Below are 25,971 nucleotides of genomic sequence, written 5' to 3' on the forward strand. Positions count from 1 at the left end.
GCTCAACTTTTTTCTTACAAATATGATAATACTTTAAAGTAAATTTAAACTAATAGAGAGCAACTGTTTACTATGGTAGTGCCATGAATATGCATTTTCTTCAAGATTCACCATAATTAATGCATTTGTCATTGTACTGTGTTGACAATAACACTCGTGCGATCACTTTTTTTAGGATTTCACTCCCAAGCTCACGATGTCTTTTTTTTATGTTTCTTCTAACCGTGTCTCAAGGTGATTTAATAGCGCGCTTGATTTATGTCTGCCCTGAATATACTCCGGGAAAATGTTGCACCTCATTTCAGAAAACGTATCATTTGCTCGATGATTAAATTTAGATCATATTCTTTCGGCATACAATTTTGTGGTCTCAAAACAGAATAATGTAGGAATGCTAGTAAATTCTGCACCACGTTACTCACAGTAGAGAACGCATGTGTCCTGTTATGCGCGTGATTGTTTCGTAATCGAAACCGTATATTTACACTATCAAATCATTTGCAGGATCCCGTTACAGCATTTCTTGCCTCTCTTTCTCTCTCACGTCTTCTCTTTTTCCTTCCTCTCTTCTGCCTTAACCTTTCTTCATGAGTATCTCTGCGCCAGTAAATGGCCCGCCTTTGCGAGCTATTTTAGTCGGCCGCGTCCGCCATTTCGAGTAGCGCAATTACATTGTACATTTGCATTTACTCTAATTTCACATCACGTTTTGATTTCTTGGCACTTCTTGATGTGACATGTAGTCCAGATCATATTCCTATACCCGGCCTGGTCTGTTTTTGATTTAATTACATCCTCCATGACATAAAAACAGATTACGACACCTTGCAAGTCCCAAAAGAAAAGAAACCGGGTGAGTCTTAATTTGAGGAATGTTAGGAATGCTAGTAGATTCTACTAGCATTCCTTTGCGAAACTTACAGTCTAGCCCGCCTGCGTCCTGTCATGGGAGAAAGTCATTGAGGCGATTAAGAAGCGAAACGACGTGAATAGCAAAAAGCAAGAACAGGTTAACGAACTGGTCGACAGAATAATAACGGAGATTGAGAGTACCATTTGCGCAGTTGGTGACACAGGTAGGTAGATATAGTTGAATATATAACCCACTTCCCTACTTTTCCCGTGAAAACGTATGCGGTATGTCAATTTTTATCGGCATTGCTTCTTCCTAAAATACATCTGCTCGGGAAAGGGTTGACTGCAAGATTTAGTGCGGTTCCCATAAGAACCTTCTGGCAGGTAAATAAGCTATATGTTTGTCAGGTTATGGAATTGTTAATAGTTTGTGCAACTGACTGTAGGACCTCGGCGTTATTAGTTCTCCTCTGTCATGCCACTTAACTGTTGAAGTTTCTTAACCGAGTAAGTAGAATTTTTTTACTAAAGAAACAAGATATACGATTTTTGCAGACCGTATGAAACTGTGCCAGATCTCTCACATTTTCTTAATTTCCTGTAGGCCCGCTTGAAATCTCTGTTCGGATCTTGCGAACAATATAATACAATGAGCGTACTCAGACTGGGGAGATTAGTATGTCGCGTGCAGTAACGTAGCCTGTTCCAGGCTCCTAGAGAAACGCGCGAAGGAAAGGGCGAAGGGACGAAAACGAGGGGGGCTGGGGGAGAGAAAAAGAGGGAAAGAAGAGGAACCTGTTATCATTTTCTTAAACACCTCATGCCGCCCACTTTTTCCAAAATGTGTCTACATGTCAAAATGTCAAACGTTTCATTGTCACGGGTTTCGATTACTCGCGCGAGTTCTCGAGTTCGCGCGGTTGTCCCAACATCGCTTCGATGTCGCGGACACCGAAAGGTTCTCCGGGCTTGGGATTTCAACTCTCAAAATCCTGTAGATTTTGCCAAAAAAATTTGACGTGTCTTGGAACGAAAGTTCTCCGGGTGTACTTGTTCAACGTCGTTCGAAATAAGGAACTTATTAACGCGACGTTATCGAGCGACGAGACTCTGGTGTTGGCAGATGTTTTGTCTTCGCTTGGTTGTGTCTTCGCAAGCTTTTAAGAAACGAAGAGCTTTCCAGCGTCGGCTGCCTCACTTTTGCGAGGACCCTGGCCAGAATTTATGGCACGTTTAATGTTAAAATGGGGTTGACAGACCTGCACGACTCCCACTGTGTGTCCGTTGTTTTGATAAAAGCTTTTACAATGCAAGCATGTCTTTAAGCGATTTTCCTTTTGTATAAGAGATTCTTCCCTTTTGATCAAAACGTAATGCGACCACTCTGCTTACAAACTTATCTAGGAAGATCGAAGGGCCTCTGCTCGCAGGGTATGAGCCGTTAGGATTAATTTTTGATATGCCATTGTGTATGCTAGCTCAGTGGCATTTGTTAAAGTTTATCGGCTCGTATTAACTGCAAGTTTTTAGGTAGCGCTAAATAAATTTTATCTGTGAAGATACAGGATCCGTGGATTTCTTTACTCGTGAATTCATGCTTATGCTATTGCATATCGCTGCGGGAAGATTGAAACTGCCGCGGGATGTTTGTTTATCACGGATATGAGTGTCTAACAGATCCTCGTCTTTTAAAGCTTATCATTGTTGTCTCTCGCTTTCGAGAGCTATAGTATTTGTTATACATTCGTCGCCAATTCCTATTACTGCGGCCGAGAACCCTAGTTGTTTTAACTGCTCGACCTGATCTCTCATCACTGAAACCAACGGAGGAACCACTATAATGGTTGACAAGGGCTTGACTTCACTTGAGCACAAAGCACTCGAGACTCGAGGAAACAGTTGAAATATCAAGCTCTTCCCGAAACCGGTGGGTAGAATGGCAAAATGGCTTTCCCACGAGCTAGATTGAGAAGGCACGCTGTTTGTTCCTTCCTGAGTACTTGAACTTGCGGAAAATATCGAAGACAATTCTCTAAAACTGCATTAAACTTAGTCTCATGAAAACCACGCGCGTGTGACACACTCGCCATTTTGACTCTTTCAGATTCTTTCGCGATATCTTTCGTGTGATGTGTGAACTGTCAAAACTGACCAATCAGAGCGTACACCGGGAGCTGGTATACCGGCATGGGGTGTTTAAGAAAATGATTATAGGCTCCTCTTCTTTCCCTCTTTTTCTCTCCCCCAGCCCCCCTTGTTTTCGTCCTCTAACCCTCTCCTACGCGCGTCCCTCTAGGAGCCTGGAACAGGCTAGCAGTAACGCGACCAGCCGCAACCAGGGTCCTTTCTCGGGGAAAGAAGAGCGAGGAATCCGGGAACGAGGTTATGACCTAACTGTACCACGTAAAAATAGTATGAATGAATACAGGGGCAACTCGAGAAAGTTTTGGCATCCAAAAGCAACATACGCTAAACAAAATGAGTGAATCCACGCAGCCAAAAAAACCATAGCAGACTTTACTGAACTTCACATCGATATCTCAAAAGAAAAGTAGTGTGGCTTATCACGTTACAAACTGATCAAAGTTCCTATATTGGTGGAACGGAATAATTCTATTTTCACGTTTCAATTAAGTATTGCAAAGACTATCACGCATGTAACCCTTTGACCCCAGAATATTTTGCGAATTTTTGTTAGAGTTGACTATTCATTTAAGGGTAATTTTGTATTTCTTTTAAAGATTGTTCCAGTAGTAAGTATCATTTCGAAAAATATCAAGATTTGCCAACCAGAAGTGCTCGCGCTGTTGAATGTTTCAGCTTTGATGAAAGTCTTTTCCTTGCCTTCACCAACGGTATAGATCATACTGGCTCTTTCATCTACAAAATGGACAATTTAACTGGAACATTTTCTCTCTTCCAAACCATAGACACTACTGCCGGACGCATCGAATATTTTACGATCGCCGACAAACATTATCTCGCTTTTGCCCACCGAACTATTGGAGACTTGGTTATTTATCAGTGGAATGGACAACAATTTGTTGTTTCACAAAGTTTTCCAGCAAATGGAACAAGCAAGTTACATTTCTTCCAGGTGTGGCCGGCAATGTTTCTAGCCGTTACGAGCAGTAACCTCGAAAAGTCAATCATCTACAAATTGGAGGGCAACCAGTTTAAAACGTTTCAGGAAATAGAAACCGAGATAGCGACGGGATGCACGACGTTTGTAATAAACGATGAAACTTTTATAGTTTTTGCAAACTTTATAAAATCTGGAAATGGCTATTCTGTCCAATCTCCTGTATACAAGTGGTCAGTCAACAGCTTTGTTAAAGTGCAGGCTGTCCAGACAAACGGCGCTCACGATGTGAAGTCCTTTACCCACAATGGTGAGACATTCCTCGCCTTTGCCAACGCATATAATGGGAAAAGTAGCAACATCGATTCGTTCATTTACAAGTGGAGTGGCAGCAGGTTCGCCCATTTCCAGTCCATTCCAACTAGTCAAGCCACCGCCCTGCATCCGTTTGAGATCTGCGATGAAGCGTTTTTGGGTGTAGCCAGCGAGAGAGGAGTAGTGTATCGGTTCTCGGGATCACAGTTCATCAAATACCAAGAAATGATAAATTTTAGTGTGAGTTCTATGACGTCATTTGAGTACAAAGGTCACATTTACCTGGCAGTTGCATATTTTGAAAAAGACAGCACGCTTTTTAAATGGATGTAAGTGTATGTTTATGTTTAGGTTTGTGGGTTGTTTACGCCAACAATTGCAAACAGCCAAAGTTCCCAGAAAATTTAAGTTAAGGGGTAGTTACACCTGAAGGCCATTTTACCGCCACTTGACATGGCTTTAATGGAAATATCCCGTTCGCGTTTCAAGCAATCCAAAAACCCTGTCATCATATCGTGAATCTGTGTTGTGGGGTATTTGCGAATTTTTGGGTGATTTTGGGGTATATTTAGGGGGAGTAGTTTTTCTAGAAAGATTGGTAAAATTAAGAGAAATAAGAAATATTGAAGATTTAGTGAAGTTTTAAAATTGGAATTTGTAGTTAATAATTAATAGAAGGATATCAAGTCAGTCCACAAGCAACCTGGGGTGCTCTTGCGTGGGCATCAACTGTCTGTTGGTGTTCCAAACATCATTTTCTTACCTCTATCCCTTCTTGAAACCTCTTCAAATTTCATTCAAATTTAGGTGTATTGCCCCCTTAATACAACATAAAGCACAATAGGAGAAAAAACAATGAGAAACGCCTGCAACCTTGCAAGGACAGTATTACCGTTGTAGAGCTTAGTTTCCTTAAAGATAATCCATATTATCACTGTAAATGTTGTAATTATCGTTATCATATATCAGTAATTAAGACGTTTACCATTGGACAATTTAAAGGCGTGGAAACCATATTCCATGAAACACAAGTTGACTGACAGAACATCTGGCTGGTCATATTGTGAGTCTTGTTAATATGACCATATTGTCAATTCATTCATATTCATATTGTCAATATGACCAGCTCCCAGTTGGCTTGATAGCTCAGTTGGTAGAGCACTGCACCAGCATCGCAGAGGTCATGGGTTCGAATCCCGTTCAACCTGAATTTTTTTCAGGCTTTCTTTTCGCAACTGCTTAAGTTGGGTACTAAATGCGAGAATCTTTTTTCTATTAAATTTTCATCCGCAGTTCAACTGTATCTTTCATATATTTCTATTCATTTATTCATCCCTCACAATATGACCAGCTCCCAGTTGGCCTGATAGCTCAGTTGGTAGAGCACTGCACCAGCATCGCAGAGGTCATGGGTTCTAATCCCGTTCAAGAGTGAAATTTTTTCAGGCTTTCTTTTCGCAACTGCTTAAGTTGTGTACTAACTGCGAGGACCTTTCTTCTATTAAAAGAGATAGAAGAGGAATGTATTCTAGAGAGACGTGAATGGTAACCGTAGAATGTCGAGAAGAAGAGAAAGAAGTAGACGGTGAGCATGAGAGTAGGAAAGGATCTAAGAAAGAGGCTCGTGAGAACTATAAGAAATAGAAGTGAAATCCAAAAGAGAACCGGCAAAAAAGTTACAACTTTGAGATAATAGTGGGTGGCAGAAATATTAGCACGTTTAGTAATATTCCAGGATTAGATGTAATGGGGTGAGTATGAACTGTGGGGTGTAAAACAAGATTTGAGTCGCCAAGGAAAATATTTGAACCAGGCGTTTAGGACAGGAAAAGATAGGAACTTGCGAGAGGTGGAGATTTGAATCACTCTCTCCTATCCTCATCCCTGCCAGCGCACTCAAATCCAATTTTCTTCTAATTTTAGTTGTAGCTTAAGCAGAAGTAACCATTTAAGAGCGGCTGCCTGTAAGAGTCGAGAACTGCATTTCAGCGACCACTTGGTCGAATTTCTTATATTTCGTCTGAAGATATCCTTGGGTTAACCATTTTCGAAAATCTTATTTTAAAGTTCCAAGGTATTTTATTTTTTGAGAAAATTGCAAGAGTTTAAAATGCGGCCTAGGTGCGGTCACGGGCCGATAAAAACCGCGAAAATTTAGGTCAAAGGACGAAGCCCCGTACACGGTGTAAAATAACTCAATGAACTTGAAACTTTACACAAACCTAGACCAGCCATTTCACAAGAAAATTAATGCAATAAACATTCCAAACTCGCTGGCTGCTTTCTAAAGCATGAAGATTTGTGTACGCTACTCAAAATGGCCTTGAAACTAATGCCTATTTTCATTGAAGTAAAAGTGTTTCTGATATGTGATTTTCTCTAAATTAAATCTCATATCTCGAAAGACGAATAAAAGAACTTTATTTGTTCCAAGTTTCAAGCTCTGATTCAAACTCTTTCCCACTCAAGAAAGATCGAATATGCGTGCGATACTTGCGGCTCGCAATTCACGTCACGAATTTATATGAGATCAGAACTGATTCACAAACACTTGACATCTGGATCCCGTGAATGTTTCCAAACATCACATATTGGTCCCTAAAACTAATCAGACTGACTGAAGACAGCTATTCGATGTTTTCCGTTCCCAGATTTCTTTCCTATTCTGCTTGAAAATAATATATTTATTCCGGTCAATTAGCCTAGGAAACATGTGCAACAAATTTGCATACCGTTTCGATGTCGCAGGAAAAAGTAGTGAAATCAAACTTTACAGCTCCTTTACCTTCTTAAATGAAGCAGTCGATCAGTAAAATGGAGAAAAACGTGTGACTTTGTTCCTGCCGTGTTGTTTTGAGTGTTCGTTTTTAGCAGCGACGGCTCAAATCAATAGGCCAGTGAAAACAACTGTAACTCGATGATTCACTTCGCTGATGTCGGTAACGCGCACGTGATCCTGGCCAGGCATTTCGGTATGGAATCCTGCACGAAGAGGGCGCTTTTAGAAACTGTAAACAGTGAAAAGTACTGCTTGTGGGCTAAGCTACGACTACCCTGGCGATGTACACTTTGTCAAGCTAAAAGACTGTACAAGAGAAGCGAGAGCCCGTCTTGCCAGCTTTGTATTTTTTTTTTTTCGCGAAAAAACTTACAGTTATACAGACCCTGGAACGTCGATTTTTTCGCGAAAAAAAAAAAAAACATCCATAACCACCATCCTCACAATTAAAAATATGAAATCTGTATATTTGAGAGCACTGATTATTCCCCACTAACCTGACCTCCCGTCTCCCCCCTAGCTATAAGCGTCAGGATCACGTGCGCGTTACCGACATCAGCGAAGTGAATATCGAGTTACAGTTGTTTTGTCACACTGGCTTATTGATTTGAGCCGTCGCTGCTAAAAACGAACACTCAAAACAACACGGCAGGAACAAAGTCACACGTTTTTCTCCATTTTACTGATCGACTGCTTCATTTAAGAAGATAAAGGAGCTGTAAAATTTGATTTGCACTACTTTTTCCTGCGACATCGAAATGGTATGCAAATTTGTTGCACATGTTTCCTAGGCTAATTGACCGGAATAAATATATTATTTTCAAGCAGAATAGGAAAGAAATCTGGGAACGGAAAACATTGAATGGCTGTCCTCGGTCAGTCTGATTAGTTTTAGGGACCAATATGTGATGTTTGGAAACATTCACGGGCTCTAGATGTCAAGTGTTTGTAAATCGGTTCTGATCTCATAATTCGTGACGTGAATTGCGAGACGCAAGTATCGCACGCATATTCGATCTTTCTTGAGTGGGAAAGAGTTTGAATCAGAGCTTGAAACTTGGAACAAATAAAGTTCTTTTATTCGTCTTTCGAGATATGAGATTTAATTTAGAGAAAATCACATACCAGAAACACTTTTATTTTAATGAAAATAGGCATTAGTTTCAAGGCCATTTTGAGTAGCGTACACAAATCTTCATGCTTTACAAAGCAACCAGTGAGTTTGGAATGTTTATTTTATCAATTTTCTTGAGAAAATGTTGGTCTAGGTTTGTGTAAAGTTTCAAGTTCATTGAGTTATTTTACACCATGAACGGGGCTTCGTCCTTTGACCTAAATTTTCGCAGTTTTCATCGGCCCGTGACCGCACTTAGGCCGCATTTCAAACTCTTGCAATTTTCTTAAAAAATAAAATACCTTGGAACTTTAAAATATGATTTTTGAAAATAGTTAATCCAAGGGTATCTTCAGGCGAAGTATAAAAAATTCGACCAAGTGGTCACTGAAATGCAGTTCTCGATTCTTACAGGCAGCCGCTCTTAATCATTAGGAGGTACGAAAGGTATCCAGCTTCTATAACAATTGAAATATCGTATATAAATTTTTTGAGAGCCATAAGATCATAATCTACACACTAAGGTACACAAGTAATGTTGATTAATTAGCTCAAATCAGAAGTAAAGATTTATGTAAGTTTATTAGCAGATGCAGCAGTATTGGAAACTACATGCTTGTATTCCATAAGTCGTTAAGTATGAGGCAGTTTAGTACCGTAATAACACGTGATGTTAATTCGAATTTTTTGCCATGTAATTGATTTTTAGATTTGAAATAAAGTAATTAAATCGTTAGGAGACTTAAACTTTCGCCTGTGAGCTGCTTTTACGAAGCCTTCGTTCGAACATTTTATGTTATTTGCGTTGTTGTCTTTTGGATTGTAAGTGAGCCATTCCTCTTTTCGTTTTACAAGGGAAATATCCACATCCACAATAGCAGGCACCTGGGCGGGGTGAAGAAAATTATAGTATAGAAACTTTCCAACCCAGACCTCCCAGAAGTCTCGATAAATTTCCATAGATTTCGGCTTAAGTCCATTGAAAGTGACGTTTGTCTTCAGCTTCTAGTGAATTTTGTCTTTGAAACTGTGAGGGAACTTAATTTTGTATGCCCAAGAAGTGTGTTCTAGGCTGGAAACTCTTTACGGGCCGAATATTTAAAGTTAAAGTTAAATTTAAATTTAAAGTTAAACTTAAAGTTTTAAGTTAGACCTGGCCTTTAATGGCCACAGCAAGACGAGGTCTAAATTGCGTTATTTAAATACAGATGATGCGCATTCTAGGAGACCACGTCTCAACGTTGTTTTCACAAACAAGCGATCGTTTTGCAAGAATGGGCGTTAGAATAGTTTTGACCATATCACTGAAACCGAAAGACCAGACGATGATTAGAAATGAGTTTCAAATCGCAAAATGCCAATTTTACTGAGGAGGAAAACGTTTTTTCTTGCCAAGTTGGGAAAACAATATCCTGATAGAAGGTGTCTAATTTGCGCGTGTCGCGGGTCGACATTTGACATTCACGTGTAGCTGGAATGAAGTAACACTGGAACTGGAATATGAGCCGCTATAGTACAACGTAACGGAAACCAACATCGAATACGGTCTGGGCTAGCTCCCAGAAAAGGCCACTTCTGATTAATAACAAGAACTGATTCAACAACCATCAGTTCCTGATGTTTCGAACTCAGTTTTTTAAATAAAGTTATCCCCTACTCAAACTGCTCTGGAATATGTTCCATAGGGCAATAGTTCATAAGAAGTTTAATGGTGTTTGTTTTGTCAGTTGATTTTTTCATGTGGCAAACTTTATAAAAGTTAGAGACCGTTATGCGACCAGCTCGCTGATCTATCCAGAACTGGCTGTTGCTCTGATGAACAGTTTTTTGCACAAATAGCTACACATGGTTTTTCCTCAATTAACAAGAAGTCCATAAACAACTGTGCCGCCCCATCAAAGCAAAGTTCTTCACTACCAATACCATTTTCACATTTGAAGATATGAGAGTACTCCTTCATGGTATACACCCTTATATTATCTACAGTTTCATACCTGTCAATGTTATGTTCATCAGCTATATGCTTAGCTACTATTGCTTCAGGAATCTCAGGATCTGGCGGTTTAGGGAGAAACTGGAGAGCTACAAAATGGGGATAAACTTCCTGAAGGCCTCTTCTGAGCTTTTTCCTCATTGAACTCGCGTCAAACGATGGATGGACGGGTTCAAAATTATCTGGCTTCACAGGGTCCTTCTCTGTTTTGCCAGACCTTTCTTTTACAATTTTTAAATCTTTCAAACGAATAGCATACTCGTTGTTTCCAATCTCCTCTTCAATTTGCACTTTCCCGAAGTGCACGTTGACGGACATAAAATTGTTACTAACTATAGACTGTAGGCCGAACAACACAGCTGCTACGTGTCTGCAATAACCATCATTCCGCTGGATTTTAAGGTTACAAATCCATCATAACTGCTATGACCTTCTTCACGTTTTGCCCTTTCTGTCGGTTTTACATTAAACTGAAAGAAACAAAAGCATTTCTCCTTCACTGGATGATACTTAAGATCTACCAAGTGGCCATCGTGAAACAGCCTAAAACCCAGGCGACTTTTGAATTACTGATGATTTTTAGTCGAATAATCTTCTTACCCACTACGTAATTATACAGGTCTCTGAAGGTAAATTCTGGAATGTTGGAGAAGTTGTATGTCCAAGCAGTCAACGTTTTAGTATCTGGTAAATACCCCTCACTTCTCTGTAGTTTATCTTCCAACAGGTTTTTGCAGTCTTCGTCAGAATCCTCCAATTTTTTCTGCTTCATTTCCGCTTCTTTCTCGCATAAATCAATTGCAAACAATTCTGCCTTTCGCTTCCCTTTACTACCATCACTCAACTGAATGCCTCTCTCCCGCAAGTGTTTTTTCAGCTCATCTACCTTACATTTTGAGAAATCTTTGCTAGATGTTGTTCCTTTCCTCGAAGCCTCCATGTTTGTTCCAAAGGCTATGCACTTAGCCTCGTTCTCGGGCCTTAATTTTGGATCTCTGACAAACGAAAACTCGGAAATGGGCTATTTACCCGCGACCCCCGACACGCGAAAATTAGACACTCACTCGTAATGAAAAAAAAAAATTGAAAATTTACAAAATTTAAGCCGTTGCAATGCTTATCAATTTGAAATTTGGTGATCACTTTGAAATTTGTATTATTTGTATTATTTGTAATGGATTAAAATTATAAAAGTTCAACACGCGAATGCTGGGCAAATGTTTTGAACCGTTTAGTTGTTGTTATTGTTTTTTTTTTTTTAACTTTGCACTGATCACGTTTACCAAGCAGCATTAGCATGCATGCAGCCAGCTGTGCCATTTTAGTTGTTCTTCCCGTAATTATAGGTTCTCATACTTTATCCTTTAACTTGTCTCTTTAACCCTCGCCCCGTGTATAACTGTTTTAATACTCGCTAGAAAATCGATAACTCAAAAGTCTGTTATAATTTGTCCCTTTTTGCAACCATTATCGGCAGGTTCCCACGTCAGTGCTAGTTATTCTGCAGATTAGCATTATTAATCAAAATGTGACGAGTGAAATGAAGGCTCGGGAAATTATAAGAATTTAAACAAAATGCTGCTGAAATTATTTCCTAATTTCACGAGTATACCATTTGATTCCCTTTAGTACCGTGGGTGACAAATCACGCTCACAATTTTGACCTTTGAGTTGTTTATTGTATCGAGTAGTTTCACATGCGAAATTATGCTGAAATTTCGCGCCAAAATCGAGGAGTAATTTGTCACCAATGATTTTTAGACTTAATTCATTTCTCGTCATTTTTGTCCTTCGTTGCCAGTAAATGTTATCTATTCTGCTAGTTCTCAAAGTCCTGAAGCTTTTATCAGTATAATAAAAGCGCTATTAAGGGGCCACCAGCCGCTGTGGCGCCCACCTTTCATCATCCCAATTACGTTTCTGTCATTGTTTTACAAAGCTTGGCCCTTTTTTAATTTTTGTCCAATGAATGACTGAATCCAACTCTATTTTTGATCGCAAAGTTTTGATCCCAGCCAAACAAAAATCGACTTATGATTTTATTTTAAATCGGTGGACAGATGCCACTACCAGCAGTTAATTATGCAAATGTTTGATATCAGGCTAACATAAAATGTTCTGATCATTTTCTGATGAATAAATAACATCCGTTAATAACTCAAGCCAGCAGGATTCTGTTTTCCTTCACTCTCCCAGTTAAAAGGAATATCTGATCAGACCACAACTATTGCAAATTTCACTTGAGGTATGTGCTTCAGAGTAGAAAATAGATTTTTTTCCTACTGGCGAGTTTTTATTTTTATTTTTCTGTAAGCTTCAACATTATTTTAACGCAAAGATAGCCCATTGATACGTGCAATTGAAATGACTTGTATTTCTAGATGAAAAGGAGAAAACACTTCACATTGATCGTTTACTTCCTTTCACCACTGCTAATTTACTTCATACGAATCAGTAACTAGAATGCAAGCATTTCCTTACTTTTCGTAGAGAAACTAAGGCTGCCGAACTTTACAGGCGAAGGCCAAAATTGCTTCCTTTCTCGCGAGGTTGGCCAGCTTTTTTCTTTCTTTAAAAAAAATACACTGTAAGTAGGCCACGAGAACAAATGTAAAACTGATCCTTTGATTTGTTTTGTTTTTTTTCTTCAATGGGTTAGAATCAAGATGACTTTTGAGAAAACAATGTCCCTTGTCTTCGTCATCACAGTGTTCCAGGTGGCGGTGACAGCAAAACAGTCCATCAATTGTAAGTTTGGAGGTAAATATTAATAACATAATGACAAACTGGCTAAGAAAACCGACAATTTGTCAATACACTTTGACTTGATGGGCCAGTCCTTGGCAAGTAAATTTTTAAGTTTAAATTTTCAAATTCAAATGTTTAAGGAGGCTCGAAAGGGTTTTTGGTCGCGTGCGAGCTTAACCGACGCACACCATAGCTAAGGTGTACGGGTGAGCTAAATGAGTCAAAATGTCTATCAAACTGAAATTTGCGCGTGCAGAACACCGGAAATGGAAATGCAGCGTCAAATCGCGCGAACTGGAAGTAAAAGCTGCAGGAAACATTAAAACATTTGTTTTTATCTCGAAATTTTGCGCGGTGACCTTTCTTGATTTATTTCATGCATGCAATGTTTAGTATGCCACCTCAAATAGAAACTTTTGCGAGAAAGTTATCCAGTAGAATTTTCTGTAACTGGAAAAAAAGCGTTTTTCGATAAAACACAAGACCTAATAGATAACGTTTTACCATTTTGCCAAGGGAGATAAAGAATTTAGGATGCTTTCCATCAAAGCAATTAAAACGGTAGGTCACCCACTATGCTTTTGAGATAACTTGCAAACACTAAATTTGAGGGGTCCTTTTTGTAGAGCTGACCTGTTGTCATGGTAACCCGTATGACGTCAGAGCTAACGTTTACGTATTGTCCAACAACAGAGTTACAAGATGTATATAGTTTGTCCAAGTGATCGGATTCACTTTATTGTAATCTTCAGACATTACACCAACACTACAAAAATGAAAAACCCTAACAAGTCTCCTTAAAAACCGTTACTTGTATACAAAGAAAGCTGTCGAAATAACGTACCTTGGGAAGGCGCACACTGTTTCCATAAAAATAATTTAAAATATATAAGGCAAAATTGAACATATGTAGTTTGCGATAACGGCTTTTTGGGCACGTATTTCTTGAGAACTCTGGGGATCTTTCTTCACTAGATCTAGAAATAAACCAAACCAGCGAGGGAAGGTGCGAAATTTGTTTATCCAAATAGCTTTGAAAACATCAACAAAAATTGACTTTTTTCCTGCTTACAAAGAGAAATATTTTTGAGCACTTATATCCATACACTCAAATCTGGTATAATTTTGTCCGAAAATATTTCAGTGGTAAACCTGTTTGTTTTCATAATCACATACTAGTGATGAGAATTATCCCGAGAATGGATGTAGACCTTAAAGCCGTTTTATCTTAGGGTGACACTGGAGACTAAGAATGGAAGAGGGTTAATTGTGAGCAGAAACATAGGAGAAATATCTACAGCAGTTATGGCCTACAATAGCTTTGAAGAGTCTAGTATAGCTCAGTGGTAGAGAATCCGAAGAAGTAGTCGGGAAGTCTTAGGTTCGACTCCTGATAGGAGCAGTCGTGCTTTTGCCGAATATTCGTGTATCACTCACTGAATGATACATAATCATTCTGAGAGTAGAAGTTGCTGTCAGATCCATAAGTACTTTCAGTAACCATTAATTAACACCAAATCTCCTATGGAGTTAATGAAACAAAAAGCACGTTTAGTTAGTTTTTTTTTATTTATTATTCTTTATATTTTTAAGAAAAGACAACTAAAATATTGTAATAATTTTAAGAAACAGAAATTTCTCGATTTAACTCTGCGCCTCTTAAAGTTGAAAAAAAATTTCCCCAGAAATGAACGCTTCTCACGTGCTCTCCAAACTTCCCCCGTAGATTCATAACTCGAATTAATATTACCCATGTTTAGCATGAACCAATTCTTAACTATTCAGTACATTAGCCCTACAAAACTCAGACTTGATTAATTCTGAAAAAAAGTCAAAACGAGAAGGCGATGGAAAGTTGCTGTTGGTCATGACCTACAATTTGTTGACTGCTAAAGTTGGGGAAAAACAGACAAACATAAAATGTATTATTTATATAGTCTATTATTTCAGCAGTGGGATTATTCTAATTGTCGAAATTGTGGTGACTAAAAACCTTTTCTCGTGGTATTACATAATGTATTCAGGGTGTTGCCTAAACATTTTTTGTAGCTACTGCTCAGGAAGAGAGAGTCTGTGATGCAATTAGGAAACAAAACGAGGAGGAAAAGAAACAACAAGAGTATGTTAAGAACCTAATCGATAGAATAGCAGCAGAGATTGAACGCACCAGTTGTGATGCAGGTAGGTAAAAAAGACTCCATAATGTACAGACATAACCATTTCCGTCATATATATTGTGTCCCCATAGGGAAAAGTTCATCCGTAGTAGGCAGAAAGAAATATTTTCAACCTTGAATTGGAATGACGCCTTTCTGACTTTAGAGGTGATATTTTCAACTTTGAATTGGAATGACGCCTTTCTGACTTTAGAGCAGATGTCTGTAAATATCAACCTCTGGTTTATATTTACAGACATCTGCTCTTAAGTGTCTGTACGTTTTTGAGTTCCAGTGGGTGATATGTTGACTATTTTCATGTTTTACAGACTTTTTAATGTTTTAAGGCACTTTTGTTTTTCTTTTAACCTAAGATTGTTCAGGTGGTTTGGACCTCTTCGAGAAATATCAAGATCTTCCAACTAGAGGAGCACGCGATGTTGAAGAGTTCAGTATTGATGGGAATATTTTCCTCGCCTTTGCCAACTTTAAGGGGGATAAAAACGGATATAAGACAGGCTCTTCCATCTACAAACTGGATGTTTCAACTGGAAAGTTCTCTCATTACCAATCCATAGACACCACAGGAGGACGTCACATCATATATTTTACGATCGCCGACAAACATTATCTTGCTGTTGCCAACCGCTACGATGGCGTTAACAGCCGCCTGAACTCGGTCATTTACCAGTGGGATGGAAAACAGTTTGTTGTTTTCCAAAACTGTCCAACAAATGGGGCAACCAACTTCAATTTCTTTCAAATATTGCCGGAAATGTTTCTCGCCGTTACGAGTTATAATGATAACTTAAATACGCCCACTACAAACTCAGTCATCTACAAATGGGAAGTCAACCAGTTTAAAACGTTTCAGGAGATAGAAACCGAGAGAGCGATAGGGAGCACGGCATTTGTAATAAACAATGAACCCTTTATAGCTTTTGCAAACAATTTCAAATCCGGGGAAGGGCAATATGTCCAATCTCCTGTATACAAGTGGTCAGTCAACAGTTTTGTTAAAATGCAGACTCTCCAGACATATGGCGCCCACGATGTGAAGTCCTTTACCCACTATGGTGAGACATTCGTCGCCTTCGCCAACGGTTATAATGGGAAAAGTTCCAACATTGATTCGTTCATTTACAAGTGGAATGGCAGCAGGTTCGTTCATTTCCAGTCCATTCCCACCCGTGCAGCAGTCGCCGTGCACCCATTTGAGATCTGCGACGAAACGTTCCTTGGTGTGGCCAATTCGGAGGGTTTTTTGGATGTGTATCAGTTCTCTGTATCACAGTTCATCATATACCAAGAAAAAATAACTTATGGGGCGAGTGACATGACGTCGTTTGAGTACAAAGGTCACATTTACCTAGCAATAGCAACGTTTGAGAAAGATGGGAGATACAACATCAACAGTGAATTGTATAAATGAATCAAAGTATACGATTATTTCTGAGGTTAAGCCAACAATTACAAACACGCCAAAGCTCGCATAAGATTTACTTTAATCAAAAATATTTATCAAACATAATGCACGATAGGATATATAACTGTGAGAAACGAGTCCGACTTTGCAATGATAGTGTTAACATTTTAAAGCTTGGTTTGCATACCGCTAATCCGTATTATCACTGAACATATCGTAAATATTGTCAACGTTTTCGACCGATTGTCGGTTAGGAGTCCATTGCTTACACTTCCCATAATTCACGGTTTACTTTGAAAATTTATACATCTTACAGCCATGAATTGTGCTCTAGGAGTGATCATGTAAACCGAGGAAATATTTTCTGGATTTGTTGACTTCCCTTTTGTTACTTTCCCATCGTTCACACCGGAAAAACGTATTTTTTGCTTGAAGTTCTTCCTTGTTCTCAGCTAAAGAACAGAGTACTAAGCAATTTTAGAAAAAGTCTATGATCGAGTCTACCTCTTCCAGCAGGTACCACTTATATCAGTCATGGCTAATAATGATCACTAGGATCCCTTTCGTTTGATAGACTCACGACGTGAGGCTTAGTATGGGGCGCCATGTGCAAAAATATTATTTAACGATAATTTTCGTCACGCCTGTTATAGATTTGCGATTTACAAATCGTACGACATGTTGACTGTGATTTATAAATCACAAAGACACGTAACCTGCGATTTAGAAATCACAATGTCAACTTTTACTACGATTTATAAATCTCAAAAATGCATCTCTGAGATTCGGCCGTGCGTCCATCCGATGACGTGTGCAAGTCAGATGGGGGAAGCATGCGCGCGCTATGTTATAAAAAAACTTTTTACAGAGAGGCAACACCATAAAAAATGTTAACCTTTAGCAAGCTTGTTAAAGTTTAATAAAACGTTAAGATTAAACCGATATCAGAAACCACTTTCACCTTTTTTTGGACTAACAATTTTGTAATTAATCAGGAACGAAATCTGTTTTCCAGGAATCATTTGCCTCAGTTTGACTATGTTGTAAAATAATTGGTTCATGCTTTTAGCTTTGCGTATATCGAGTTATGGATGCACTTGGGAAGATTGGAGAGCACTCAAGAAGCTAGGTTGCTCTCGGCTACGCCTCGAGCAACTCTTACGCTTCTTTTGTGCTCTCCAAACTTCCCGCGTGCATCTATAACTCGATATACGCACGCAAAGCATGAACCAATTCTTAAATTGTACTTTATTTGCGATTTACTAAATAACACCAAATAACGCAAAATTGTCTCTAAGTAATATTTTTACACATGGCGCCCCATATCTGGGGTTATTAACCAATCAACGTTTACCTAAAGAGTGGCCTGACCAAGTGGCACAACATTAAAATAGTCCTAGAGGCTATGCTTTTAACGGAATTGTAAACAATTTAGGGAGCCTTCAAAGTGGTGCATTAAAGAAGTCTTAAAAGCAGTGCACGCAGTCTTAATAGTGGTGCTTTTTTAAAAGGAATGTTAAATTATAATGCGGTGCATTCAAGGATTCTTAAAAGCCGTGAATTAAAAAGAGTCTTAAAAGCAATGTACTCAGAGGAGTCTTGAGAGCGGTGCGTTTAAGTTGGTTAAAATCCGAGCATAAAAAGAGAAATATATATATTTAGCCAAGCCTAAAAGCGGAGATCCGCAATTCCTTTTTAATAGCATTTATATACATGCAAGTCTGCTTATTGTATGAAAGTAATAACACGTAATAACGTTACATATTCCTAATCTTTTCTAGAGTTATATCCTAAGTGCATATCAAGTAAACTGTTTACACGTCAGCGGAAAATGTTTTGAACCAGCTGTTCTTGTTGATCGTGCGAGATCACAGTGCTGAATTCCGATGACGTTCGAGAGTATAAAATAATTGTGAATGAAAAAATTAAGCTCTCCGCAAATATTTGTCCTGTGGAAACTATTAATGTATCTGTGTAAAGCTTGAGATACGTACAATAAGGAAACATTTATCGACTGTTGCTGAACAAAAGGCTTTTAATTTGTAAACGGCTTCCAAGTTGGCCACTGTCTAATGTTTTTCCACGTGCAATTTGGCCGCTCAGATAAAAATATTTAAAAATTCATTACTCTGTAAATATTCTTCGTACAGAAATATTGATAGTCTCATAATAAACGTAAAGAAAAGAATAAATAAAGGAAAATAATTTTGGCTATGGTTCGAAATATTTCAATGAGCGTTTACTTTTAAATTAGGGCATGTTTAGAATAGAAGCAGCGAAAAAAAATGGTAGGCGCCATTTGTCTTTGTTTCCCCCAAAATATTGTCCACTCGCTCGCCGCTCAATTTCGGCTTCATTCCCCGTTTTAACAATCCCTGAAACAGACCAGACCCCTGTTGTTCCAAGAGCGCATAACTCTATCCAGCGAATAAATCGCTATGTAGAGGATACAATGTACTCAAACCAATACATTTTATCCACTGGATAGCGCTTTATCCTCTGGAAAAAGTTGTCAGCTCTTTGAACAATCGGAGACAGCTGTGCGTAAACAAAACTGCTTCTTTATTAAATTACCAAAACTTCTAGGAGGCATTACATTAAATACCGCAACTTCTAGGAGGCATTAAATTAAAGTACCGCAACTTTTAAAAGGCGTTACATTAAAGTACCGCTACTTCTACAAGGCATTACATTAAAGGACCCCATCTTCTTCATCTTCATTGAATTCTTGCACTGGGAATCAAACAAGCTCTTGTTATTCCTTTCCGATCAGACAATTATTAGACTACACTGAGTTGGAGTTTAAAGCTACACACTCCCTGTTTAATAGAAACGCTTCTGCTAAGACTAAAACGTTTGCAAACGTGCAGGTAGGTGATGGCCATGTTTTTAATTTCTTTTATTTTTGTTGTTGTTGCTTATAGTTGTTGCTTCGGCGAACAATCATTATATTGTGGCTATGTTGGTGCGTGCTGGGAAAAGTGCAAGAAATATATATCAACACAGTAGACTCGTAAGGAGTAAAGCCGGAGTTTGGCGGTATTAAGCCGTTCAAACTATCATTTCTAGCAAATTTCCCGCCTTATTTATTTTCATAGAGTTGTGGGAACATGGAAGTCTCTTCCCCTTTCCATTCGTGAGTCGTGGGGCAACAAGCGTCAATTCTTTTAAAGCCCTAGTTGAAAAGTTTTTTTATGGATTTATAGTTCATTCTCTTAGTGTTTTTATTTTTATAGTATTTAATATTTATTACTGCCACATTTTAATTTGCATCATTATTTTCATCTTAGTACCATTGCTGATCTGCTTTAATATGGGGTCTTAGACTCTTGCATTTCATCCCTTGCCTTCTGTTTTTGTATGCCATAAATTTGTAATAATAATAATACTGTCGCTTAAAAAAGGCATTGTACATTACAGTAAGAAATTTACAACTGATCCCTTGGGTTTTTATTTCATTGGTTAGAATCATGATGACTTTTGAGAAAACAATGTTCCTTGTCTTCGTCATCACAGTGTTCCAGGTGGCGGTGATAGCAAAACAGTCAATCCAGTTTGGAGGTAAATATTAATAATAAAATCAACAAGTAGATCTTCAAAAAGATGCCTGTGCAACTGATTCTTATAGATAATTTATTTATTTCACTAATTTCAATTAGAAGGAAAAAGGAAGTTGGCATACCGTACTTAACACTCCAGTTGTTAACTTTTGGGGAGCCGTATTGCCCTATCTCCCTGCATGATGTGGTCATTACGCTCTTTTCGATAAACTAATCACAATTTATCTGGTAAAGTCTGAGAAATCCACCTTCCCTCGATTTTAGAGTCGTTTTCGTGAGAAAGCTTTAAAACAAATGTTTTCTATTCTGTTAAAGGATAACTGTGGATGGATTTTTAATTCATTTAAAATTATAGTTAAGCTGTAAATTAAAGGCGCGTACCAATCACTTTTTATCAGCTGAAAACATTCAGTTAAAAAAATCTTGTGTTTAAAACACAAACACTTCAACTTTCTAACGAAATTGGTTTCTTTTTTATCGGTGTTATTATTTTACTCACCGAATAATGTGGATAGTTTTGCTTTACATCTACCTTCATAAGTATTGAGTCTTAAGTGCAAACTCGTTCACGCTCGAACACAAAGTTTTCGTCGGGATTTGACTGAGGAACAACCGCGAGAGTAGACTTTCATCATTGCGTCACTAAGTTACAACTACCGGACTTCTTCATTTATAAGATGACGTGTGCAAATCAGACAAACTCGAGCTTCCGTTGCTTATAGGTTTTGCTAATTTCCCCCAGAAATGGATGAAAATATAGTGAAGAGCTACTTTGTTTTCGTCTTGGAATTGGGTTGCCTCGAGCAACTCTTACGCTTCTCACGTGCTATCCAAACTTCCCGTCGCATCCATAACTCGATATACGCACACTAAGCATGTATCAATTCTTAACTATTCAGTACATAAGCCCTAGAAAACTTAGACTTGGTTGATTTTGAAGCTTTCATATGGGACCTGGGGAAAATAAGAAAAAACTATAAAAGAATTATTTAGTCTATTTTCAGTGCATAATTTCGAATACACTATAATTATTAAAGCAGTGTGATAATTTTGTCGAAATTGTGGTGACTAAAAACCTTTTCTCTTGGTATTACATAATGTATTCAGGGTGTCGCCTAAACATTTCTTGTAGCTACCGCTGAGGAAGAGAAAGTCTGTGATGCAATAAGGAAACAAAACGAAGAGGAAAAGAAACAACAAGAATATGTTAAGAACCTAATCGATAGAATAGCAGCAGAGATTGAACGGAGTTGTGATGCAGGTAGGTTAACTCCACATTGAACAGACAGAACCATGGTGAAAAGTTCATTTGTAGTTGGCAGAGAGAAAATATTTTCAACCTTGAATTGAAAAGACGCCTTTCTACTTTAGAGGAATCAACGAAAATTTTCCAAGTCAATTCACCGTTACTGGTTAGGGAACCACTTTCTTACATCTTTTGTCGAGGTAGTCCACCATTTTCGCATACTGATAATTTTACTTACTATAGTGGGTTCAACTAGAATCGAAACAGATGATCAGATACGTGGCAAATGAGCCAGGCCCAGAGTTGGGGGCAGCATTTTAACTGCAGGAATATCGCAACAATATTTTGAGGCTTCTACTGCGTACCTCTCTTGGCGTCGTGTCAGTTATTAGGTTAGCCATCCAATGGAATCTCCATCTTAACGACCGTTGGAAAACGTGTGTGTTGGACCGTTTTAGTGTGGGCGAAAGGCCAAAGGCATAGAAATATAATGTACTTTTTTTCAAAGGAAATATATTGGTGTGAACAGGGAGTTAAGGTAACGCTCAGGGCTTTAACAAATTCTACATCTACATTTATTAAGTTGATAAAATTTTGTAAGACATCACATCAACTGTAACAAAAGCTAAAATAAAATATACATATATATATACACATATAAGTACATATGTATAAGTTGAATAAAAGTAAATATGTCAAATAACAAAAAAACAGAACTAACTGAATGTTAAAGAGTTTAAGGCTATGTTTACTGTGTTGTTCAGCTTATTCAGTACGTATCATAGTGACATTCAATCCGTTTTTACTTTACTTTATGTACTTTAAATGCATAAATGTCCCCAAGGACAGGCTAATTTGATAAGCCAACGCAACCGCTTAAATTTATGGTCAACCTGCTACACAGACAGAGAAGTGCACCTTATAGACTTATAGACTTTTTAATGTCTTAAGGCACTTTTGTTTTTCTTTCCACCTAAGATTGTTCCAGTAGTTTGTCTCTCTTCGAGAAATTTCAAGATCCTCCGACCAGAGGAGCACGCGCTGTTGAACAGTTCAGAATTGATGGGAGTCTTTTCCTCGCCTTCGCCAACTATAGAGGTGATAAAAACAGATATAAGACAAGCTCTTCCATCTACAAATTGAACGATTCAACTGGAAAGTTCTCTAATTTCCAATCCATAAACACCACAGGAGGACGTCATATCGAATATTTTAAGATCGCCGACAAACATTATCTTGCTGTTGCCAACCGCTACGGTGGCGTTAAAAGCCGCCTGAACTGGGTCATTTACCAATGGGATGGACAACAGTTTGTTGCTTTCCAAAACCTTCAAACAAATGGAGCAACCAACTTTCACTTCTTTCAAATGTTGCCGGAAATTTTTCTTGCCGTTACGAGTTATAACAATGTGTTATATCCACCCACTACAAACTCAATCATCTACAAATGGGAAGTCAACCAGTTTAAAAAGTTTCAGGAGATAGAAACCGAGAGAGCGATAGGGAGCACGGCATTTGTAATAAACAGTGAAACTTTTATAGCTTTTGCAAACAATTTCAAATCCGGAGAGGGGTATTCTGTGCAATCTCCTGTATACCAGTGGTCAGTCAACAGCTTTGTTAAAGTGCAAACCCTCCAAACTTATGGCGCCCACGATGTGAAATCCTTTAACCACAATGATGAGACATTCCTTGCCTTCGCAAATTACATAAATGGGGCAAGTTACGACGTTGATTCGTTCCTTTACAAATGGAATGGCAGCAGGTTTGTTCTTTTCCAGTCCATTCCCACTCATGGAGCCATCGCCATGCACCCATTTGTGATCTGCGACGAAACATTCCTGGGTGTGGCCAACGAGCGGGGGAAGACAGTGGTGTATCGGTTCTCTGGATCGCAGTTCATCAAATACCAAGAAATGGTTTATGGAGCAAATGATTTGACGTCGTTTGAGTACAAAGGTCACACTTACCTGGCAATTGCAGATTATACAAAAGGCGGGGGTTACAACATCAACAGCGAGCTGTATAAATGGATCTAAGTGTATAATTATTTCTGACTTAGGAACTACATTCGACCCCCGATAACTCGAACCTCGCGCTAACTCGAGCCAATTTCCTTTTCCTTCAGATCATTTTCTATATAATTTTACTCTCAATAACTCGAAACTTTTCCAATTTCCCTTGAAGGTTCGAGTTGTCGGGAGTAAGTTTAGCCAACAATTACAAACGCGCCAAAAGCTCGCAGAAGATTTTCTTTAATCAACATAAATGTATCCCACATAAAGCACGACAGGATACTGTATAGTTGTGAGAAACGACTGAACATTGCAAGGACTTTGTTAACATTATAAAGCTTAATTTGCATACCATTAAATTAAACTGTATCCAAGTTTATAATTATTTTAGTCCGGTAAAGTTAGTAAATGACCCACCACAAATTGCAACAAAAGCTTAATAGGTCTCATTCCACTGGTAATACCACTGGGAATAGCATACTAAAAGTCACCGAAAATCTGAGCATTGGAACAAGGTTAATTTTGCGGGAATTTGAATCGCTATTAAAATTCGAAAATCCAGTATCGATGGAATACCGATGTAGAAGTAGACTCTCTAATTCGAAAAAAAAAGGCAATATGCTAACAAAAATCGATTGGGCAACAAATTAAATCAATTTAAGAGTAGTATTGGTGCATGTTATGAGGTCTGACGTAATAATGACGGGAATAAACTATGATAATTTTAGTATTTAGGTGTCCAGGTTTCGTATTTCGAAAAGTTCACTGATAACAACTTCGTTTCTGATTAATTTTTTAAGCGTAACAATAACAAAGTTTGAAAATATTTATGTTATTATTTTAATACTAAATATACGATGAATGTAAAATGTAAAATAATTGGCAGAAATGGAAGCGATTTTGAAGAACATTTTAACTGTATACGAACTAGCACACCTGCTAGTCACTCCTAACTATTATACACTGTAAATATCAGACTAATTACCAGACTAATGGACCACATTAGTAGTAAGAGCTTAAAACGTACCTGAAGAGGCAGATAAACTCTTAATAATATGGCCGATAAACTCTTAATAATATGTCACTCATCGTCAGAATCACAATCTCCCTCAGGAAGTTCTACATTGCAACACAGCAGACCTTTGCACTGCCCTCATGCAGGGGAACAGTACAAACCAAACTTCACACAACTGCAGCGTTGGAACTGTAGTCTGTCTTGCAGTTGCAATTAATAGCTTCCAGAACTCTGGTGCAGGTTGCAGGTCAGTTGCAACAGGTGACATCTTGTCATCTTTCAACCTCTACCCCCATTCTGTAGCGCACCATTGTGCACTCCATGCCATTGTTGGACTTGGTGGTTCACACGTAGACTATGGTACTTGGCTGCGGCTGGTGTTGGTGGCAGTGTCCGCGGTTGCACACATGACGTGCTGGGTGAAACTTTGCGGTGGAAATGCTGCACCCAAAGGGTATCGATCTTGTCACCAGGTCTACCGTTGTACAAGTAGACCAGTGCGTTTTCCCCAGCAATACGAATATCTTCTGGTGTGGCGTGCGGGTCCTGAAACACATCAGCTTTCTTTCGGAAAGCATTCGATCTGACTTTCTTTAAAGCCTCCTACCAATACCAAACACTCGAGAGGTGGTATCACATCCCAGCAATGTATGCGCGAATAGAAGATTGTCACAGATCCAAAGCATTTCGAATATTAAACAATCAAGCTTTCCCTGACATTTCTTTATCGAAATGCTTTGGATCAGAAAGAAGAGACCGAGTCTAAACACCCAGTCAGACTCCATTCGTGCGAAACTATTTGTCTAACGGACAAAACTCCCATTTTATGACACCTTCTGAATGAACACCGGACAGTTACTTTTAGTTTTAATTTAATTTATTCTATTTCACACCTTCACTTTACGTATAAATCATCTTTTCTGTTGCATTCTTTACTTGAAAATGGTGCCAGGATGACACCGAAACGTCGTTCCGTTTTTTCGCTCATTTTTATAGTTAATTGTATTCCTCAATAAATTGGGAATAGAATGAGACATATTTCGCTTTTGTTGCAATTTGTGGTGGGTTTAACCTTCAAATTTCACAGATTGACTGGACTATTTCGGAGGTTTGGGGGAAAGGAATTAAGTTAAATCAACAATTATAAAGACGCCAAAGCTCGCAGAGGATTTAAAAGAATTTATCAAAAAATAAAATAAATGTATCAAACGTAAAGCACGATATGATATATAATTGGGAAACGAGTCCAACCTTGCAAGAATAGTGTTAACATTATAAACTAAGGTTAGTTTTCACGCAGCTTATTCATATTATCAGTGAAAATATAGTAAATATTGTCACCACAATGGTTGCTTACCATGTAGGGTACTTAACCCGTTTAGTCACACAATATTTAACATCAATAAATACTTTAAAACGGTTCAAAACGCTAAAAAAGTAAAACCCTCATGTTTTATGTACAAACTTTGGCCGAGGAGTTAATTTATTCAATAGTGCTTTGTTATAGAGTTGTAGATTTCAAAGGCGCTCAATTGGAATTTTATCGAATTTTGATCGGTTTTCATGCAAAAGTACCACTAGATCCTAAAGATTTAAAAACGTAGACCTAAAACTCAATGACTGAACTATCTTTGGTTATAATATCAGAGGATTTGAAGAACTACCGG

The 25,971-nt window shown here is 38.3% G+C and overlaps 3 protein-coding genes across 3 annotated transcripts; all 3 read left to right on the forward strand.

Annotated features, from left to right (window-relative positions):
* The first annotated feature begins 984 nt into the window (after positions 1 to 984).
* Positions 985 to 5,070, forward strand: LOC146449192 (thrombospondin-type laminin G domain and EAR repeat-containing protein-like). Its single transcript, XM_085101707.1, has 2 exons — positions 985 to 1,076; positions 3,597 to 5,070. Exon 2 carries the CDS (start codon positions 3,743 to 3,745, stop codon positions 4,583 to 4,585), a length of 843 nt encoding a protein of 280 aa, XP_084957833.1. The 5' UTR covers positions 985 to 1,076; positions 3,597 to 3,742; the 3' UTR covers positions 4,586 to 5,070.
* Positions 5,071 to 12,253: 7,183 nt separating this feature from the next.
* Positions 12,254 to 16,635, forward strand: LOC146449193 (thrombospondin-type laminin G domain and EAR repeat-containing protein-like). Its single transcript, XM_085101599.1, has 4 exons — positions 12,254 to 12,383; positions 12,798 to 12,898; positions 14,936 to 15,067; positions 15,417 to 16,635. Exons 2-4 carry the CDS (start codon positions 12,805 to 12,807, stop codon positions 16,472 to 16,474), a joined length of 1,284 nt encoding a protein of 427 aa, XP_084957725.1. The 5' UTR covers positions 12,254 to 12,383; positions 12,798 to 12,804; the 3' UTR covers positions 16,475 to 16,635.
* A 2,608-nt stretch (positions 16,636 to 19,243) lies between these two features.
* LOC146449194 (thrombospondin-type laminin G domain and EAR repeat-containing protein-like) lies at positions 19,244 to 23,313 on the forward strand. Its single transcript, XM_085101600.1, has 4 exons — positions 19,244 to 19,338; positions 19,935 to 20,029; positions 21,161 to 21,289; positions 22,253 to 23,313. Exons 2-4 carry the CDS (start codon positions 19,939 to 19,941, stop codon positions 23,311 to 23,313), a joined length of 1,281 nt encoding a protein of 426 aa, XP_084957726.1. The 5' UTR covers positions 19,244 to 19,338; positions 19,935 to 19,938.
* Positions 23,314 to 25,971: the final 2,658 nt, after the last annotated feature.

Source organism: Pavona decussata, unplaced genomic scaffold, assembly GCF_977016875.1.
Source record: "Pavona decussata unplaced genomic scaffold, jaPavDecu1.1 SCAFFOLD_602, whole genome shotgun sequence".
Lineage (NCBI taxonomy): Eukaryota > Metazoa > Cnidaria > Anthozoa > Scleractinia > Agariciidae > Pavona > Pavona decussata.

Excerpts from the sequence above, each read along its gene's own strand:
- LOC146449192 (XM_085101707.1), top strand. The coding sequence starts at position 3,743 with ATGGACAATTTAACTGGAACATTTTCTCTCTTCCAAACCATAGACACT.
- LOC146449193 (XM_085101599.1), top strand. The coding sequence starts at position 12,805 with ATGACTTTTGAGAAAACAATGTCCCTTGTCTTCGTCATCACAGTGTTC. Across the intron at positions 12,899-14,935 it reads CATCAATTGTAAGTTTGGAG|CTACTGCTCAGGAAGAGAGA; the intron begins GTAAATATTAAT and ends CATTTTTTGTAG. Across the intron at positions 15,068-15,416 it reads ACGCACCAGTTGTGATGCAG|ATTGTTCAGGTGGTTTGGAC; the intron begins GTAGGTAAAAAA and ends TTTTAACCTAAG.
- LOC146449194 (XM_085101600.1), top strand. The coding sequence starts at position 19,939 with ATGATGACTTTTGAGAAAACAATGTTCCTTGTCTTCGTCATCACAGTG. Across the intron at positions 20,030-21,160 it reads ACAGTCAATCCAGTTTGGAG|CTACCGCTGAGGAAGAGAAA; the intron begins GTAAATATTAAT and ends CATTTCTTGTAG. Across the intron at positions 21,290-22,252 it reads TGAACGGAGTTGTGATGCAG|ATTGTTCCAGTAGTTTGTCT; the intron begins GTAGGTTAACTC and ends TTTCCACCTAAG.